The sequence below is a fragment of the Schistocerca piceifrons genome, chromosome 10, assembly GCF_021461385.2.
Source record: "Schistocerca piceifrons isolate TAMUIC-IGC-003096 chromosome 10, iqSchPice1.1, whole genome shotgun sequence".
Taxonomy (NCBI): domain Eukaryota; kingdom Metazoa; phylum Arthropoda; class Insecta; order Orthoptera; family Acrididae; genus Schistocerca; species Schistocerca piceifrons.
In genome coordinates this window covers 2,477,840-2,498,942 of record NC_060147.1, presented here as the reverse complement: position 1 = coordinate 2,498,942, position 21,103 = coordinate 2,477,840, and the positions used below count along the sequence as shown (strand labels likewise).

The 21,103-nt window shown below is 40.0% G+C and overlaps 1 protein-coding gene across 1 annotated transcript in view; it reads left to right on the top strand.

The window, feature by feature from the left end:
* Positions 1–16,412, top strand: part of LOC124719007 — a 138,966-nt gene extending 122,554 nt beyond the window's left edge. The window contains exons 7-8 of the mRNA XM_047244676.1: positions 4,753–4,977; positions 15,333–16,412. Of these exons, the coding sequence (XP_047100632.1) occupies positions 4,753–4,977; positions 15,333–15,435 (328 nt within the window). The 3' untranslated portion in view covers positions 15,436–16,412. The remainder of the gene's footprint in view (positions 1–4,752; positions 4,978–15,332) is intronic.
* The last annotated feature ends 4,691 nt before the right edge of the window (positions 16,413–21,103 follow it).

The window sequence follows — 21,103 nt, the reverse complement described above, 5'->3', positions numbered from 1 at the left end:
GCTAACACTTGGTTCAAGAATCATGAAAGAAGGTTGTATACATGGAAGAACCCTGGAGATACTAAAAGGTTTCAGATAGAGATTTAGGAACCAGGTTTTAAATTGTGTCTTACCATTATATAATCTAAGACATTTCCAGGGGCAGATGCGGACTCTGAGCACAATCTATTGGTTATGAACTGTAGATTAAAACTGAAGAAACTGCAAAAAAGATGGAAATTTAAGGAGGTGGGACCCGGATAAACTGAAAGAACCAGAGGTTGTACAGAGTTTCAGGGAGAGCATAAGGAAACAATTGACAGGAATGGGGGAAAGAAATACAGTAGAAGAAGAATGGGTAGCTTTGAGAGATGACATAGAGAAGGCAGCAGGGGATCAAGTAGGTAAAAAGCCGAGGGCTAGTAGAAATCCTTGGATAACAGAAGAAATATTGAATTTAATTGATGACAGGAAAAAATATAAAAATGCAGTAAATGAAGCAGGCAAAAAGGAATACAAACGTCTCAAAAATGAGATCGACAGGAAGTGCAAAATGGCTAAGCAGGGATGGCTAGAGGACAAATGTAAGGATGTAGAGGCTTATCTGATGAGGGGTAAGATAGATACTGCCTACAGGAAAATTAAAGAGACCTTTTGAAAAAAGAGAATTACTTGCATGAATATCAAGTGCTCGAATGGAAACCCAGTTCTAAGCAAAGAAGGGAAAGCAGGAAGGTGGAAGGAGTATATAGAGGGTCTATACAACGGCGATGTTCGTGAGGACAATATTATGAAAATGGAAGAGGAGGTAGATGAAGATGAAATGGGAGATACGATACTGCGCGAAGTGTTTGACAGAGCACTGAAAGACCTGAGTCGAAACAAGGCCCCGGGTGTAGACAACATTCTATTAGTGGATGCATATTCAATAAAGTGAGGAAACGTCAAATTTCACCTGTAAAAGGTACAGGAAATTTAAATAACAGTGCTGCAGACGCTATTCCAAAGGGTGTAGTACAATTTTCGGCAGAGTCACAGAGTTCATCGAGGATGGTGATGCTGTGCCAAAGATGAGTTTCCCAGTGGATTTACAAATACCTGCCTATATGATTGTTTCGCGTGCATATGGTAACTGTGGGCACTGTACGGTGACAGTGACCGTATTAGCATTTTAAGTAATTGATAATAATAAAGTGTAAAGTTTGTAAGTACGCTGTTCAGTTCAAGACTTCTGCTCTCCACGGGAAGATGTATGAGGTGAGTAGAAGATTGAGTTGTGGCATGAGATGCTTAGGTGTAGGCAGAGAAGGCACAAATCTGTTTTGTGGCTTGATGAACTTGCCTGCCGGCCGGTGTGGCCGAGCGGTTCTAGGCGCTACAGTCTGGAACCGCGCGACCGCTACGGTCGCAGGTTCGAATCCTGCCTCGGGCATGGATGTGTGTAGTGTCCTTAGGTTAGTTAGGCATAAGTAGTTCTAAGTTCTAGGGGACTGATGACCTCAGCTGTTAAGTCCCATAGTGCTCAGAGCCATTTGAACCATTTGAACTTGCCTGCACTAGTATCTAGGATCAGTGATTACAACAAAACACTTTTCAGTACTCTTGGAGTTGAGTGCAAGGATATGAAAGCAGCTGTTGTGGAAGCTGTAGACATTAACAATGAAGGGGAAAAAGACATTGTGAGTCTCTTGTGATGAAACCTGGATGAAAAGGGGCAATACACTACATCGTGGTGTAACATGTCATTAGTATAGATACAGGGAAAATCTTAGTCTTCCAAGTAATGAGCAAGTATTGCTCTCAGTGTGACACAAGAAAGAACAATGATGGCAGTGAAGAAGAAAGGTGGCAGCAGGAGCAGCAAGAAACTTGGGGCTAAGTGGTGGAATGGAAGCAGCTGGGACAAAACTAATATTCCAAAGGTCAGTTGAAAAATATGGTGTTAGTTATGTGAAGTTTCTAGGTAATGGACCTTCCAGTGCTTTTAAGACTGTTTGAGAGAGCAATTGTTATGGCTCACAAAAACTAAATTTGAAAACCTGGTCTGTGTGTGGCATATTCAAAAGTGAAGGGGGGTAGACTACTCTAATTGAAGATAGAAATGAAAAGCAAGAAATTAGAAGGAAGTTCACACTTACGAAAAACCCATCGGGGGTAACTTCGTAGTGTGGAAACAATGTGCAAGCCGTGTGGGCAAATTCTTTCGTAGACTTTCCACAGATGGTGATCCTCAACATTCCCTTTGTGACATATAGTGATGCAAATATCTTCAGGCAGATGCCAGTGGAAAGCCATACACTAACAAACATCATTTGCCACTTGCTGTTTTAGATGCTATAAAACTAACTTTCAGGTATCTAGCCAATCCTGAACTGTTGAAAAAATGTGTACATGGGAAAACAGAGAATGTAAATGAGAACTAGAATCACCTTGTTTGGATGCATTGTCCAAAACCACTATTTGTATCCTCAATTGTTGTGAACATCCCTGCATGTGACGTCTGTCTAGCATTCGATAGTAGAAATGCAGGTAAGGTTAAGCGCATGCAGAGACCGGTCTTCCATCCAGGTGCATTCACACTCGAGATGCACACAAGCATTGATGAAGCATTACTGGAGAAAGCTCAGGCAGCAGAAAGAAAAATGCAAAATTTGAAGTATCAACAATGTAGAAAAAGACAGATTGCGATTCACCGTAAAGAAGACACGACACGTAAGTTGCAGACAGGCCCACCCAACCACCCCCCCTCCCACACACACACACACACACACACACACACACACACACACACACAGCGAGATGCTGCAGTCGGCAGTCATGTGTGCATGAGACGTGCCTGCTACTCGAGGAAGACGAGGAAGATAAAAAAGATTCAGGACATGGACATCATTAGTCGCTAGATGTACACCAATATTGTCAAAAATTTAAATAAAAAGTTTAAATGTTAATTGCCATAAACTGACTTTTCTTAGCTATAATGTACCTTTTTCTCAGGAACTGTAAAAGCTAACATTCTGATATTTGCTGTAGTTCTTAAGATTACTGAATAATCCTGCTCAGCAGTTTTCCATTATAATTTCTCTGAGAAAAGTTCTCCTTTAAAATTTGAGAAATATAGAGCAGTCCCCGGTAACGCAAAACTGAAAAATTAATTTCAAAGCAACTACGACCTTAAACAAAAATCGGTTCCACACATTTTATTAGCCACTTACGTAGATGTAAACTGTGAAATTCCACTTTTATTGCTCGAGTAGTTTACGAGAAAAGGTTATAGAAACAATGGTTCAAAATGGTTCAAATGGCTCTGAGCACTATGGGACTTAACATCTGAGGTCATCAGTCCCCTAGAACTTAGAACTACTTAAACCTAACTAACCTAAGCACATCACACACATCCGTGCCCGAGGCAGGATTCGAACCTGCGACCGTAGCAGTCACGCGGTTCCGGACTGAAGCGCCTAGAACCGCACGGCCACTATGGCCGGCTAAACAGTGGCAATTGAAAAATAAAATCCTTATAAAATGTTTGTCAACATGCATTGTCAACCAAAAACTGCACAGAATATCAAGCATTATGTTGTACATAATAGCCTTAAGTTTTAGTATTTTAGCTGTCATATTGTTGGAGATACATATGTTAAAGTACAAGAAGACATTTTGCCCTGTGCCTGTCCTTAAAGAGTATCATTTTCTTATTAGTACTCTCCACATTCAGGAAGACCTTCAGGGTTTGATGATGATCATTCAAATGCTTGAACCCACAATGATCCATGTTGGTGTTCTTGAGGACTGTCAAATGTGATGAACTATGATCATTTCACCATCATATGATATTTGCAGGCAGGGGGGAAGGTTCAAAAATTGGCTGCATGGATACCACATGCTCCAAGCCAAAATCACAATAATCAGTGGGTAAGCATACGTGCGTCTCTGCTTATTTATCGTCCACTGGCTCGTGAACACTGACCATTCATATCCTGTATCATGAGTAGTGGTGAGAAATGGTTCCTTTATGATAACGTAAGGAAAAGAAATGAGCCTGAGCCCAAGTTAAGCAGCAACTCCCCGCGTAAAGACCTGTGCACATCCACAAAAAATAATTTTATGCATCTGGTGGAACGGCAACGGAGGGGTGTGCTTCCCCGAGGTGTGGCCGTCACTGCTGACGTTCACTGTCAAAAACTGACACATCTTGCAGATGTAATCTGAGAACAGTGACCGGGAAGATGGGGTCAAGTGATGCTGCTCCACAATAATGCCTGCCTGCATTCTGCTAGACAGACAGGAATTGGATTGGGAAATCACACCACACCCATCTTATTCACCTGATCTTGCACCCTCAGTTTTCACCTTTTCTACTCTCTATCAAACAACCTTAAAGAAACTTCATTTCTGGATGAAAATGTGCTTCAAACATGGCTCATCAAGTTCTTTGCCTCAAAACCAAATGATTTCCACTGCTGCAGAACTGAAATGTTACCCCATTGTTGGCAGACGTTGTAAATAGTGATGGAGAACATATTATTGACGACTAAAGACTGTTACGTGTATCTTTTGTGTTTATTAAACTTACGGAAAAATGCTACGAACTTATGCACTAAACCGATACATTGTATTGGAGTTTAATTGCTTTTACTTGAAGATATTCATAATTTTTTGATTTCCATCAAAGATTCTCTGTTTTGCAGGCAACAACTGGAAGTAAAATCCATTACAATTTTCTCTACCAGCTTGTCCCCAAATAAACGACAGCACGCTCGTGGTTTGTTTCAGATTGGACGTGACAGATTGCAGAACACTCGGCGGGGCCCTGTTCCCCTACCTCGTTGGGCTGCCGCGACTTCACACGCTTCGAATGGAGAATATGGCTTTTGCGAGGCTGCAACCAGGTGTGAGCAGCATCCTTGAATTGTCAGGTGTGCGCTGCCTGACATTCGATTATTCCGTTGTCGCTGGAGTGCCGTTTGAAAAGTTTCCAGAAAAGCTCGTCAATCTCAGGTAACAAAAGATCTACACCTGTTAGATTACCCTGCAATTCACACTGTGTGTTTGGCAATGGGTTCCTAAATATAGAGCATACTAATAAGTGGTACAGAATGGGACAGTGCTTTAATGCCACTGCTTATCAGTTTGACTTCCTGAAGACACATTCCAGTTGGAAACGGCTGTCTTCCAGCCACATATTTGAGCCATCGTATCCCTCTACAGTTTTTATCCACCGCACTTCCCTCCGATAACAAACTGACAATTTGTTTGTGTCCCAGGTTGGGACCTACTGACAAATCCTTTCTTTTAATCAAGTTGTGCCATAAATATTTTTCTTCCCCATTTTCTCTCTACTTTCTGCTTGGGTATTCGATTTACCCATCTGATCTACAGCATTCTTTTGCACCACCTTATTTCAAAAACTTCTATTCTTTTCTTATCTGAACTGTTTATTTTACATGTTTCACATCTATATCAGGCTTTACTCCAGCCAGAAAAGACTTCCTAAGCTCTTTTTCAGAAGTGATTTTCTTCATATTTTCACTTGCTGCTTCACATCTTCTCTACTTTAACCAGCATCATTTATTTTGCTGCTCAAATAGCAAAACTCATTCACTCGTTTAGTATCTCATTTCTGAATCTGATTCTCTCAGTACTGCCTGATTTAATTTTACTACATGCCATTACCCTCATTTTACTTTTGTTGATGTTCATCTTATAATCTCTTTCCAAGACAGTAGCCATTCTGTTAAACTGCTTTTCCGAGTCATACGGTCCCTCTGACAGGATTACAATGTCAGCAGCAAACCTTTTCTCTGTCAGAATTAAAATGTCGCCAACAAACTTCAAACAGAAAACAACACAACTAAGAAATTAACAGGAAAGCTGCACCTTAATAACATCATATTCGTATAAGTGATTGACAGGTAGATAATAAAATGAAATTAAATTAAAGCATCGTCACAAGAGCTCATAAAGGGAGCAGCACAGTACTGATCAACGAAGAGCAATATATAGAAAAAAAATCAAAGATTTCATCTCCTTGAACAATATCAGAAAACTGAAATCCAATCCAGCAGCACACATGAAAAAATTGTAACACAGCAATATGAAATGAAGAGCAGCAGTACAGTGAAAAACACAAATGACTCCGTAACACAAATAAAAGACTTACACATATCACAAACAGCACCTCTCATCATTTTCAACAAAGAGAATATGTACAACTTGATACCCAATGCAGACACAATAAAACTAATTGAAGAAAATCTACTGACATTTAACAAACTACCTGCAGAAATGAAAAGACCAAAACCCTTCAAGCAATCACATCCAAAAATTACTTCCAGTTTGAAAAGGAATTTTACTTACAAAAAGATGGCCTTCCAGTGTGATCGTCAGTATCAGAAACATTGGCAAACATATTTATCAGCCACACGGAAAACACATTCTTTGATAAAAACATCATAAGGAAATGACACATAATTGTTTACTGGTACAGGTGGCAGGGGTAAAATACAGGGAGCGAAAGGCTATTTACAATTTGTACAGAAACCAGATGGCAGTTATAAGAGTCGAGGGACATGAAAGGGAAGCAGTAGTTGGGAAGGGAGTGAGACAGGGTTGTAGCCTCTCCCCGATGTTATTCAATCTGTATATTGAGCAAGCAGTGAAGGAAACAAAAGAAAAATTCGGAGTAGGTATTAAAATTCACGGAGAAGAAATAAAAACTTTGAGGTTTGCCGATATCATTGTAATTCTATCAGAGACAGCAAAGGACTTGGAAGAGCAGTTGAACGGAATGGACGGTGCCTTGAAAGGAGGATATAAGATGAACATCAACAAAAGCAAAACGAGGATAATGGAATGTAGTTGAATTAAGTCGGGTTATGCTGAGGGAATTAGATTAGGAAGTGAGACACTTAAAGTAGTAAAGGAGTTTTGCTATTTGGGGAGCAAAATAACTGATGATGGTCGAAGTAGAGAGGATATAAAATGTAGGCTGGCAATGGCAAGGAAAGCGTTTCTGAAGAAGAGAAATTTGTTAACATCCAGTATAGATTTAAGTGTCAGGAAGTCATTTCTGAAAGTATTCGTATGGAGTGTAGCCATGTATGGAAGTGAAACATGGATGATAAATAGTTTGGACAAGAAGAGAATAGAAGCTTTCGAAATGTGGTGCTACAGAAGAATGCTGAAGATTAGATGGGTAGATCACATAACTAATGATGAAGTATTGAACAGAATTAAGGAGAAGAGGAGTTTGTGGCACAACTTGACAAGAAGAAGGGACCGGTTGGTAGGACATGTTCTGAGGCATCAAGGGATCACCAATTTGGTATTGGAGGGCAGCGTGGAGGGTAAAAATCGTAGAGGGAGACCAAGAGATGAATACACTAAGCAGATTCAGAAGGATGTAGGTTGCAGTAGGTACTGGGAGATGAAGCAGCTTGCACAGGATAGAGTAGCATGGAGAGCTGCATCAAACCAGTCTCAGGACTGAAGACCACAACAACAGCAACAAATCTGTGGATGACATAATCTGTAGGGTGAATGAACCAACAGAGTAAATAGATAAACTTCATACAGACATAAACAGCATGAAAATAAATAAATAAATTCATTTCACCATGGAAAAAGAAACATAAAATCAAATACATTTCGTGGATATAACAATAAAGAGAGACAACAGTAGGCACACATTTGACATATTCAGAAAGCAAAGAGCCACAGATACAATTACACATGCTTCAACCAACTATCAGTAAAATAAAAAATTATCAGCCCTATGACATATACCACTCAGCCAAGAAAACCATGAAAAAGAATTACAACCATACAACTAATTGCCAAACAATGATTATAAAATCCATAGAGTGCAAAAGACTCAACCCCAAAATCAAAATATAACTAAAGAAAAATGAAAACAAGCAGAGAACACAAACACCTAAAAATGCCATAGACACTACAACACACACAGTAACACAAACTAACAGACATAACTAACAGAAAGAAATGGCGCAATTTAATATACACGCAGAATAACAAATACACTAGAGAAACAGGGATTACACATTGCTTATGGAATGAGATACACATTCCTGTCACATTTACAGACAACAACAGACAAACCAGATATATACCAAGGAGTGTACCACCGAGACTGTATGGTCTTCCTGAAGTGCATAAAGGAGGTCTGCCTTTATGGCCTATAGTCAGTAATATTGATGCACCCACATATGATTTAGCCAAACATCTAGCTTCTTTGTTGAGACCATTTGTTGGCAAATGTTCACACCATATACGGAACTCTGCTGATTTTATTAATAGACTGGGGGCTCTCCACTTAAGGCGGGGTAGGACATCAGGCTTGAAGCAGGAGAGGCACCACAGGACTTTTTGTTTTCTGCTGTCTATACTTTTACAAATAAAGTCATAAAACTTTGTCAGCATGACCAGGGAGGATTCAGGATTCACAATCATAGCAGTGGAAGTGAAAAAATATAACAAAATGATTTTTTTTTTAGGTATGAAATTTCATCATTTTTTCACTTACTGTTGGCTGCATTTGTTGCTGTAGGTACATTTTTCTTCACAAGTAAGAGAGATTCTTTGATGAATTTTGCACAGCATACAAACCATACTTACAGGTGTATGAAACTCTAGAATTTTCCAAATCTATTAAAAACTGTGGTAAAAATTGAGATAATTAACTACAAATTTTTTTTTTTTTTCTAAACATAAAGTTTAAAACATAACAGCTCATTCATTTTTTCAAAAATTAAATAGATTCTAGAGTTTCAGACAGCTGTAAGTACGGTTTGTATGCTGTGCAAAATTCATCGAACAGTCTCTCTTACTTATGAAGAAAAGTGTACCTATAGCAACAAATGCAGCCAATAGTAAGTGAAAAAATGACGAAATTTCACATGTAAAAAAAAATTATTTTGTCACGCTTTTTAACTTCCGCTGCTACGAGTGTGAATCCTGAATCCTTCCTGGTCATGCTGACAAAGTTTTATGAATTTACTTGTAAAAGTATAGACAGTGGAAATTAAAATGTCCTGTGGTGCCTCTCCTGCTCAAAATCGTCTTGTTTGACGTCCTACCCCCCTTAAGTAGTTCAGATCTTCTAGTGAGTTTTGATGTAGTTTCCCTTTTCACAAAAGTACCTCTTGCAGATTCCTTGATTCTAATTGGTCAACAGTTTGAATCAGACATTATGTTGAAACAAAGCAGTACTCTTTCCTCAACTTATTTTATGTTTAACCAGGAATATTATGAACAGTCTGACGGTGTCACCATGGGTAGCCCTCTGTCTCCTCTGGTGGCTAACCTCTTTATGGAGGATTTTGAGGAGAGAGCACTTGAATAAGCGGTCATCATATTAACTTCATCCGTGAGAATATTCGATTTACTATGGAACTAGAGAAAGATGGCTGCCTTCCATTCCTGGATGTTTTGGTTAAACGGAAGAGTGACGGCACTGTGGGACATTCTGTCTATCGGAAGCCCACTCACACTAATTTGTATTTGCATTCATCAAGTTGCCATCACCCATCCCAGGCTGTGAGTGTACTTAAAACCCTTGTACACAGGGCACACACGGTGTCGGATGCAGAGAATTTGCCTATGGAACTGGCACATTTGAGGACAGTGTTCAGAGACAATGGGTGCTTGACCCGGCAAATTAACAGGGCCTTCTCAACTAGAGCCAGGAACCGGGAAGTGGATAAAGAGGAGAACGTCCCAGCCAAGTCCCTAGCTTTTCTTCCCTTTGTCGGAAATATCTCCTTCAAGATAGCAAGGATTCTTAATCATTTTCATGTGAAAGTGGTTTTTTGTCTGCCTTCTACGATTTCGGATTTGCTGGGATGGATGAAGGCTGATTTGTTACTGCGGAAGGCGGGAATTTACAAAATACCATGTTAATGTGGTATGGCCTAAATAGGACAGACAATGCATACAGTGGAAGAGCGTTGTACAGAACATCAACGTTGCACTCACCTACTGCAACCCAGTAAGTCTGCAGTTGCGGAACATTGTATTTCTAATGGACATTCGATGGAGTACTACAAAACTTCGATTTTGGCCACTGCAAAAACTTTTTGGACTCCATTATCAAAGAATCAGTGGAAATAACGCATTGCGGGAAATCTAATGAACCGTGACAGTGGTTACCAATTGAATAATGCATGGAATCCCATTGTCTCCGAAATTTGCTCGAGACGAAGACCCCAGAAGAGTTCGATAGCTGCAGCCAGTGACAATACCCACGGCAGCTGAGTATTGCAATTCCACCAGTGAGGGTGCTGCCGCTGGGAGGTGTGGCCCTATCTGTCTCTGCGCATGCGCAGCATTACTATCAGTGCACTATATAAGCTGGAGTGGAGAACGTCTTTGTCAGTCCTCGTTCGCCTCAACCTGAATATGGTTGGCAGTTATACAGTCAAAATATCGTGCAGTGAAGTTTATGACGACTGGCTGCAAGCCCGAAATCTTTTTGAACACAGGAATATACTAGTTAGAATGCCGAGAACATGAACCAGTATATCTGGTGATGACAGGTGGGAATTTCAAAACAAGGTATAAAGAACTTATAAGAAGTTGGAAATATAAGAATAGCAATTCTACCTCTGCTGGATACCTGATAAAACAAGGGCATGAACTATCCAACATGGAACAGGACATGAAAATTATTAAGGTGAACAACTACAACAAAAAACTCCAGACATTACAGGAAAACTTTCATATACAAAGAGTCCTTGCAATGAATAAGGAAGTACTTAATGAGAAAATCAATAAAAGCATTTACTCACAGATCAGTCATTAAAACAATAACAGAGATGTGGAACCTCTCTCTCTCTCTCTCTCTCTCTCTCTCTCTCTCTCTCTCTCTCTCTCACACACACACACACACACACACACACACACACACAAAACAAATGAAAAATATCAAGCTATACACACAACATAAACAAAAGACGAAAGATAAGCACACAGCGACAATTGGCAACATTACCCGTGGCAAACACCACATGGTGAACACATAGTGAAAGTGCAAGTGAGTTGTTGCAATAAAGGTGGGTGAAAAAATAACAGAAATCCGCCATCTGGATTATGGGGAACAAGTGAACACATCTCCAGGACCACACATATGAACTAGCATCAATGGAAATCATAAGTAACACCAAATGATAATTTAACCTCATGAAACTAGTGCTATAAATGTTGTTTCTAATCGGAAAAGCAAGAGAAAAACATAAGAAAACATAACATAGTAACATATTTGGACTACTACCTAATACATTTTTATCATAGATATAAAAACAAATATGTATTTCAGGCCACTAAAGATGCTTCATAAATGAAAGAAGTGAAACGCATATGGCAAAAAACAAACTGCCTTTCATTTAGTTGCAAAGACAAAATGTACCTCCAAGAAAAAATATTTCTTCTCGCTGAACTTCAAAACCCTTTCCAAATTTTTTGTCCATATCTGTCACAGCTTCCCAATATTTTCACTGAATAACATTACGATAGCTGCAACCCTGTTTCACTCCCTTCTCAGCTGCTACCACCTTCATTTTATCTGCATCTTTTTCCACTCACATGAAGCATATGATACCACCTGGTGTCACTGTAACTCGATCCCATGGCTCTGATTTCAAGCTTCGGGAATCTGCGAGTCCAGTGGCTACACATACTCCTTATTTTTTTTTTTCTTTTAAGATGTCTTGAGGCCTTCAGCTGCCATTCTCTTTATTTCCTGTATGATTGTACAATTTCGGCCTTATGCCATTTTCAAGTATTTTTATGCATGATTTTTTAGTAGCAGATTATGTCATTCACATCGTTGCTCCTGTGACATCATGTTATGCTCATAAAATAAATCCAATGTGTTCATGCTATTTTAGGAGCATGTTACTTTTGAGCAGTTACATTACATTACATTTTTATTGGTCCTTTTGATCATTTGTTGTACAAGGTATACCGTACAATATTGGACAGGTCATTGTGATTTACAATACATGTTTTTAAATCATACAACAGTATTTAAATTGTTTTAGCCTTCATATTATTACAACTGAAGGTTCAGCTTCCATACATTATATTTAACGCAAGTAATTCTTTTTTTTGTTTGTTTGTTTTTTTAAGTATTTGACAATAAATTTTTATGTTTCAAGATATTCATTTATACTATGATAACATTTTTGCAATAGATATTATGGACAGCAGTTTTAAATCTTGAAATGTCTCTTATTGTTTTAATGTTTGTAGGTAGCTTATTGTATAGTCTTGTTTCCTTTTGCAACTACTTGAAAGTAACATGCTCCTAAAATAGCGTGAACACTTCGGATTTATTTTATGAACATAACGTAATGTCATAGAAGCAATGACTCATATGACATAATCTGCTACTAAAAAATCATCCATTAAATACTTGAAAACGGCTGCTGGTAAAACTTTTGGGATGTGAGGTCGTGGTCTGAGAAACTCTTCTGTTCCTGACGTTTTGTCCAGGACTGTGCTGGACATCTTCAGAGGCAGTCCTCTGCCGAGTCTTGCCGACTGACTGGTCGGACGTCCGAGAGCAACATACATACTGTAGGAAAGGGGGCGTGGTCGGAGTAACACGTGATTAGCAGAGATAATCCTTGTCAAAGATAAAACTTAACTATCGATTGTCATCTTGTCAAAGATAAAGTTGTCTAGCGATTCTGCAGAGCTACTGTCCATATGTCACTAAGTTTCATTGCCTCCTCTTTTCTGTTAAAATCATCCTGATGCTTATAAATTTCAATGGCTTCTCTACATAACTGTGGATAATAATTTGACGTTGTAAATAAAATTTCTGTTTCAGAAAACTTCACTTCATGGTTTCCTGACTGAAGAGCATGCTCTGCCGATAGGAAAAATAGAGAAATCAGCTGTAGCAGAGACTTTTGTACTCTTTTAGCCATGTATTTACACTCCTCTTGGGAGTTCCAATATAAACTTAACCACACGTACACAGAATTTTGTATACACCAATTGTCAACACAGGAGGGTGTTTATCCTTCGCAGATTGCAGTACTCGACTTATTTTCTTTGTTGGTCTAAAGAGTAGAAAACTCATGTCATGTTTCTGTAAAATCTTACAATCTGATCCATTACTTTTTTAATAGTACCTGAAAATGGCCTAAAGCCAAAATTGTACAATCGTACAGGAAATAAAAAGAATGCCAGCCAAAGGCTACAAGAAATCTTTCAAAAAATTGCACTTAAAATTATAGACTCCTTATATGACGACTTTTGCTTGTGGTACGGCTATGAGTCTGTGGCCTTAGCTGAACGTCAACTTCAAGGTGTCGTACAGAGAGCCCATTCTTGGGACCTGTAGCACGGCTCCCAGTTTTCCTCCAATAAAGCACATATCATACATTTTTGTCGCCACAACACGGTCCGTGCAAATCGAAAGCTCTACTTAGAAATCCAGTGCCGTGAGATACATTGACTTTCTTCTGGGCTCCTATTATAATAGACACTGTTACACCATACCTGTCAGCTTAAAACAAGTTGGATGCAGAATCTCAATGCTCTCCACTTTCTTACTTCTTTTTCCACTTTTGTGTGTGGTTCGTACTGCACGGCTTGTAACGGTCGTCATCACTCGGGTACTCTTTCCAGATGGTCCTTCCATTTAATTATAAATTCATATATCTCATCATTTTTTTATTCAACTTTAAACTGTTTTTGTAATATGCATTTTTATTTTGTCTATTTTTGTGTATCCTTTCACGATTCATAGGAATCTCATTTCCAGCACTTGAATCTTATTTTTTAGTGCATAATGATTGGTATATAAGTTCATAGTGGTTTTCCATAAGTTTAATAAACACAATAGATACTCATAACAGAGACTTTAGTCATCAGTAATATATTCTCCTTCACTGTTTACATCAGTCTGCCAATGCCGGTGTAAATTTTTGATTCTACGACTAGAAATCGTTCTTTCGAGACGAAGAACTCGTCGAGCCACTTTCGGAGCACATTTTCGTGTCGAATTGAATTTCCTTGAAGGTTGTTTGATGAAAAGCAGAAGGGTGAAAATTTTAGGGTACAAGATCAGGTGAATAAGGTGGGTGTGGAATGACTTCCCTACCCAACTCCTATGTAGTGTTTTTTGTCAGTGATGCAGAATGCAGTCTAGCATTATCGTGGAGTAGCATCGCTTCACGCAGTCTTCCTGGTCGTTGTTCTCAGACTGTGTCTGCAAGATGTCTCAGCTCGTAACAATAAATATCAGCAGTGACGGTTACACCCCACCATCACTGCTCCATCAGATGCATTACGTTATCTTTTGTGAATACGTGCAAGTCTTTGTACGGACAGTTGCTAATTTGTTTGGGCCTTAACCATTCCTTTCTTTTCCTAATGTTAGCAGAAAGACACCATTTCTCGTCACCCGTAAGGATCGGTCGGAGGTGTTCACGAGTCAGTTCACGACGAGCGAGAATAGGTGCAAGTACGGCCACCTGTTCATTTTTATGATTTCGGTTTAGAGTGTGCGGTACCCATTTGCCCAATTTTTGAACCTTCCCCATTGCGTGCAAATGTTGCACAATGGTGGAATGATCACAGTTAATCACATTTGCCTGTTCTCAGGCACACTGACACGGACGAGTATGGATTAATGCATTTAAACTATCTTCGTCGAGCCCCGAAGGTCTTCCCGATTGCGGGCAGTCACTAATGTCGAAACAATACTTCTTAAAATGAGAAAACAATTTTCTTGTCACGCTCTGTCCATTGGCATTATCCCGATGTTTCTGGCCACCTCCACTGCTGTCCGAAAAGTTCAGATTTCTCCACTCGGCCCTCAGTTTTCTACTCTACTCACTATCTCAAAATGACAAAATGGCAATATGTGAATGCAAGTAGCAACAGCACACTACAAAGAAAAACTGATAATCGCTAAATAAACCCATAGCGACTGGATTACCAATAAGCAAAACAAAAACGCTATGAAGTTATTCGCCAAACTAATGTTACACTTATATTTCCTGCAGCCATTTACCCCCTTTCCTCGTTCAGCCCCTCTCTCTCTCTGGAACTGCTCCTTCCCTGTGCATACTGCCACTCTCCTCTTGTTACCTACCCCCCCCCCCCCCCCCCCCCCCCCCCCCCCACTGCACCCTTTCCCACCTCGTACCACAGTATGTCACTTCCTTTTAGATTCTTTTCTCACTGTTTTCTCTGAGATAAATATGAGCCTCCATGTATATAATTAAATTTTCTGTTGTTCAAACATGCACAATATAGAGGTAACTCCATTGGATGGCCACGTTGTCACAGTAAAAGCAGTGCTTTCATTCTTATCACAGGGAGCTGGGAGTCAAAGAGTGTCAAGGTGACCCGAAGGCCGTAGAAGGGCTGGCCAAGCAGATGCCCGGTCTTAAAATCCACGGCGTCATTCGACCTTTGTAACCGGCTTTCTACGTGTCCGATAACGAGAGTGGTGCAGAACTTGAAGAGGAGGAGAACGTGTTGCTTCGCAGTGCAGAGGAAGCAGTGGATGACTGGAGAGTTGCAGTGATAGTTAAAGAGTGATAACGATGTCTAGGATTAAAGCAGTATATCTGTTCTCTTTCTAGAGAATGTATAAAACTGATGTGATATTTATAGGGGACTAATTTTAAATACTTATTGCATCTCAGCTGGAATATTGGAACTGGGCCAAAATTTAATACTTCTCAACTTTTGTTACTAGACTGTGTGTCGTAGTGGACTGCTGCAGGCTGTCAGGTCGAAAATATTTATTTTGGGTGTAACGTCACATTAAGATTGGTGGAAACTGTTTTGAAACAGGGTAATTACAAGTAATTGTGGAAATGTGTAGAAAGAACATAAATTATTTACAGTAATATTAAGTAAAGGATAGTGTGCAACTCAGTGGGTCATCTTTACACTGATTAGCAGACATGCACAACGAAAAGACTGTTATACATTCTAGCTTCTGGCCCTGTTCGCTCGTGCGAACGTACGCGTATTTTCTTTGCCGGAGGAGGCTCTGACAGAAAGCGGTAATGTGTAACAGTCTTTTAGTTGTGCCTGACTGCCAATCCTTTTCTTAAAATTGTTGATATTCCAGCCTGAAGTTTCCATTGTTTAATCATCTGCAATAGTGTTTGAATTCTGGCTTTAACGATCTGCAATGACGCTCAGTTTCTCGTCGTAATGACAGTGGATTTGAAACGACTTTTTCTTTATGAGATAAAGTGGCAAGACTGATGAGGTAGCCATTCTTAAATATCACTGGCTGGACTAGCATGTATTATTGTGTACAGTAATTAATTTAAAATAGTTATGAAATATTTGTTATCTGTTTATCCAAAAAAAATTTTCTTGAGTATTTATTCACTTTTTATTTGTATTATGTGCAAGTTTCATCAAAATAAATGTTCTCTTTGTGGTAATCTGAAGTTATAAACTTTTGTCAGTTTTTATGAACTAGTGAAACAATAATAAATTAGCACCAGATACCCTATTATTTTAAGTGTCAATTATACAGGTATTTATCAGGTTACTACTAATTAACATTTTTAAACTTGGCGATATCACGTTCCATTCAGAGCAACGCACCCCTTGAGTTATAAGATGTGATAGACGTACAGAGACGTAAATTAAGCACAGTCGGTGTCATCAGCAAATCTTCTTTAAAGTAATGAGTTCATAGTTCATGTCCGAGAGGGGGGGGGGGGGGGGGGGGCGGGGAAGAAAAGAAAGAAATACCCAGAAGGGGAGGAGGAAAAGAAATGAAACTTCACAAGTTGAGAGGGTATGTGATGTAGGAATGATTACAGAATGGAGTCAAATTTACAGAAACTTGGCAGTATGAGCCCACTTAATCAGTACGATGTCCGGCCTGGATGCGTGCACTGACTTGGTTGGGAAGGATGTCGTACACTGGCTGCATCCTCTCCTGAGGGGAGCTGGCCCCCAACTGGCACTCAGTACCCTGCGTACTGGCCTGGCACTCGGATGGGCTCGATGCCCGAAGTGGTCTCGCGCATCTTCTATCAGTGACGAAACTGGCGATTTTTTTTGTTTGCAGAACTCCCTCAATATCGTGCCGTCAGTTTGTAAAGACACCTCGTAACAAACCAGGTGGATTCTTTCACACTGTTACATTTTTCTCCCCCGCCGCTAGCTCCCTCATCCCCCGCCCTGCCCTCTTTCCTTTCCTTTGTGTGTGTGTGTGTGTGTGTGTGTGTGTGTGTGTGTGTGTGTGTGTGTGTGTGTGTGCGCGTGCGTGCGCGCGCAAATATCGTTGGCTTATCATTTGTATGGCATGTGCACAATATCAAAAGTCTCAAATATTAGCTCAGGATGATTTTATTATCCATTACATTCGTCTGGTTACCTAGAAGCCATTGGTGTAATTAGTTTACTAAAAACTGTGATGACTACAAATACCAGTAACATAAAACTTTGTTATCATTGTTCATGTGTAAACATATATCTCATTACTGGCTTTCAGATAAAGTATTTATAGATGCAGCTAATGTCGGGAAACTGGTGGTGAGTTTTGCTCACAACTAGTTTCAGAGTAATTAGCATTTATAGTTAAAGTGTTGTTACCAAAACAGAATACCATATTTTGGCAAACTGAGCAGCATAATCCAATACCAATTATTGTTTTATTTAAAATTCCTCAGTCACACTGTGGTGGGCGTACTGTAAGACCTTCGGTACACACACCATCAGATTATATGACTTGTCGCTCTAACGAAGTAGGCGAGTGTCAGCAATATGTGTCGTGGTCTCATCGTGGCATATTTATCTTCTGCCGTTAGGTCAGACGATAGAAATGCCAGTTGCATGCTTAGAGTAGCAGATTGACGGTGACCAACTTTAAACAGAACTTGTTATTATTTTAATAAATGTGTAAGTAGTTTTTAGGCTTGATTAATTTTCGCAACTTGGTTCTGGATGCTATTTACAATTGACACTCTGAAGTTCCTTTGTCAAGTATCAGAGATATGTGAGAATAAGATTAATGTACCAAGACCAAAGTGTCTATTCATTTATCTTCACGGCTGTGTACAGGACTATGGTAATCTTATTAGGTGCAAACTGAAACTTGACTATAGACTAGTACAGACAAATGCAGACTGGTGCAGACAAATGCAGACTGGTACAGACTAATGCAGACTGACTAATTGGAGGTCTGTACACTCATTATAATACCTCGAGCATTCAGGTATCACTGCGCGAGTGTGATCCACGAGGAGAAAAGGTTCTACGTTAGCAGCAATCTCATTGGCTGCGTTACATATTAATATGCGGATCGGCGGAAGCAGAATTTGGTCTGTCTCTAAGACAGCGCCATCTTGTTGTGTGGAGACGGACGAGTGCTGCGCCTGCGCTGTTGTACTTAGCAGGGCACGCTCTATTGGGAAAGTTGTGTACGCGCTGACTACGCAGAACTATGTTTACAACACACACAAATCTTATTCCACTATTTGACCGAGCGAGGTGGTGCGTGGTGAGCACACTGGACTCGAATTTGGGAAGATGACGGTTCAAACCTGTGTCATACACATTTAGGTTTTCTGCAATTTCCCTACATCACTCTACGGAAATGCCGGGACGGTTCCTATCGGAGAGTGCGGCCAATTTCCTTCCCTGTCTTTGACACGACCTGAGCTCGTGCTCCATATCTAATGACCCCGATGTTGACAGGATGTTAAATCCGACCTTCCTTCCTCGTTTCCATTATTCACAAATAGAAATCTTTAGCTATAATTTGTAGAAGGACAGCAAATAACAGTGACTTGTGTGGCTCTTAGCAGCCTCTCTTTTATAAAGTGCAAAAATCTGCAGTACATTCAGTTAGTCTCCAGAAGTGTATAATGTGAGCGAGATCTGTTCCAAAAATTGCTGCACACTGTCGGCAGAAGAGTTAGCACTGTGTACTGAGTTTTATATGAATTTCACATCTGGGAGATCATTCTGTAATTTAGTTGTTGCTTTTGAATGATTCACTGTGAATTTGCAATTAATCTCGAGAACTCTGTCAAACTTCGACAATGGTTTCTGGAAACTGTAACGACAGTATTGGACTGTGACCTGTGTTATCTCAAATGATATTTACTGTGCATATCATTTTCATTTTGATGTGATTAGTTACTTGAAAGGATAACAATTTAAGGATGTTAATCAGTGACTGTGTTAATTGTATGTCAGCCACACATAAACTTCTGTCACTTTAGTGTTTAGGTTACTGCACTTGAACAACCGTCATCATTGTAACATCAGTCGAGTGTACTATGTGGCTTATCCTTTATCTGTGCATAAATTACAGTGAATGGGACTCAGATCTGACCATAAACAAAAAGCTATTTAATATCAAAGTGCAAATAAAGTGTTTTGGATTGTAAATCTGGTGCAGACAGTATCATTTGACATAGCCTATTTTTGACAATCACTTTTCAGCCAAATCCGACGGAGGTGCTTCTACCGATGATATATTAGCACGGGTAAATAGGGTAATGTTACAACTTGGGAGTGTTATGCCATCAAAACTGGTGCCAGAGACAGGGAATTGTATGGCACTGTTCTGGACGTCTTGTCCAAAAATTACCTCGAGCAGATAGTTAGAGAACCAACTCGTGAGGGTAACATCTTAGACCTCCTGGCAACAGACAGACCTGGACATACAGAATCAGTTAACGTAGAGGAAGGTATCAGTGACGTGACGACGGTGAGCCGTGTGGCTCGATCGGCGATATTCGCACCGCCGGTATGGGTCATCTTTCCGGTGGTGTGTGCAGAGCACATGGTGGCGCCACCTCCTGGGCCGATCGAGGAGGGAGGGGCTCGTGCTGTAAATTGTGGCCGGAATAGACTACTTGGTTCTGTGCTGTTGACTTCATTTTCTTGGCCGGCCATTCCTACTCCTACTGAGTCTGTCCTTGAATGTGTTAATTTCAAATTGCCTAGTACGCAAGGTTCTAGTGAGAGCTGTATGTGATGTCACGATTAATGTTTACTAGGGCCTGGAGTGCTGATACATTCTGTTTGTAGATTGCTAATGTCAGTGTTAACCGCCATTGAAAACAGTTTGTCTGGCCCTTGTCTAAGTGCCGCCCGGTTATTGTATTTATATCACATGACGGAGTTAAGCTGGCTAGTTGCTATAGATATACACGGATAAAATGTTCCCTGGATATATTTTGCTGCAAATTGCAATAACATTACTGTTACGTTTCTAGCTGAAGCGATAGTGTCTTTGAGAGACACGTGTCTAATTCTAAATGAATAGTTTCATAAATTCTTACAAGTTACTGAGAGGCCAGTTGTTATTATGTGTTTCAATAGTTTGAAACTGATTCTATTAATGATAGTACAGGAAATCCTTCAATGACAGTATGTGGATATGGTAATTAATTCTGATTTAATCAAAAATTTAGGTGTGGCTATTTGCTGTAAGTCACCTTGTGTTTTCCATCAGGAAGGGGAGGGAGGGGGGGGGGGGGGGGGGGGGGAGGCGGTCTTGATATACCGTTAGCCTCCACGCTACTTTTGTGCATTTGATTTCGTTTTATCGGGACTTCTGCTGTTTGTCTTGGTAGCAGGTGCGGGATCCTGGGTTGCGTCCTGCTTGTGCTGTTGTGTATTTTCGCCCCCTTTGCCCGCGCGTGCCGGCTGGCTGTGTATCTAGTTCGCTTGCGGCTTGATGTATACCGCACATAAGATAATAAATTTGTTCTGCTTAGCTGATGTTCATTACAGCACATCATCTGTAGAATTAATCAACCTATTAATGAATTATTGTGTTTCTAGTTACTTAAGGCAGATGTCAGTCTGTTGTAGATACCCACTAGTTCTGGGATTTTTCGTGCCTATTCGTGACCGTTGCAGCTCCCGTTTGGGGGTCCGTGCCGAGCCTGTATTGGAAACAGCTGAGTGGGCGGGCATCCACTTCTGGGCGTAGTTTGTTGAATTCCACAAGGTTGCTTGGTCACATGAAATTTTGTATTTTATATCCTACATTGTAGGGTGCCTGCCATTTAAGTAACATGGTTGTGTGCCATATTACGTGATTTGTTGTTTAATTACTGTTGTTTGATTACTATTGTTGTTGTTTAAT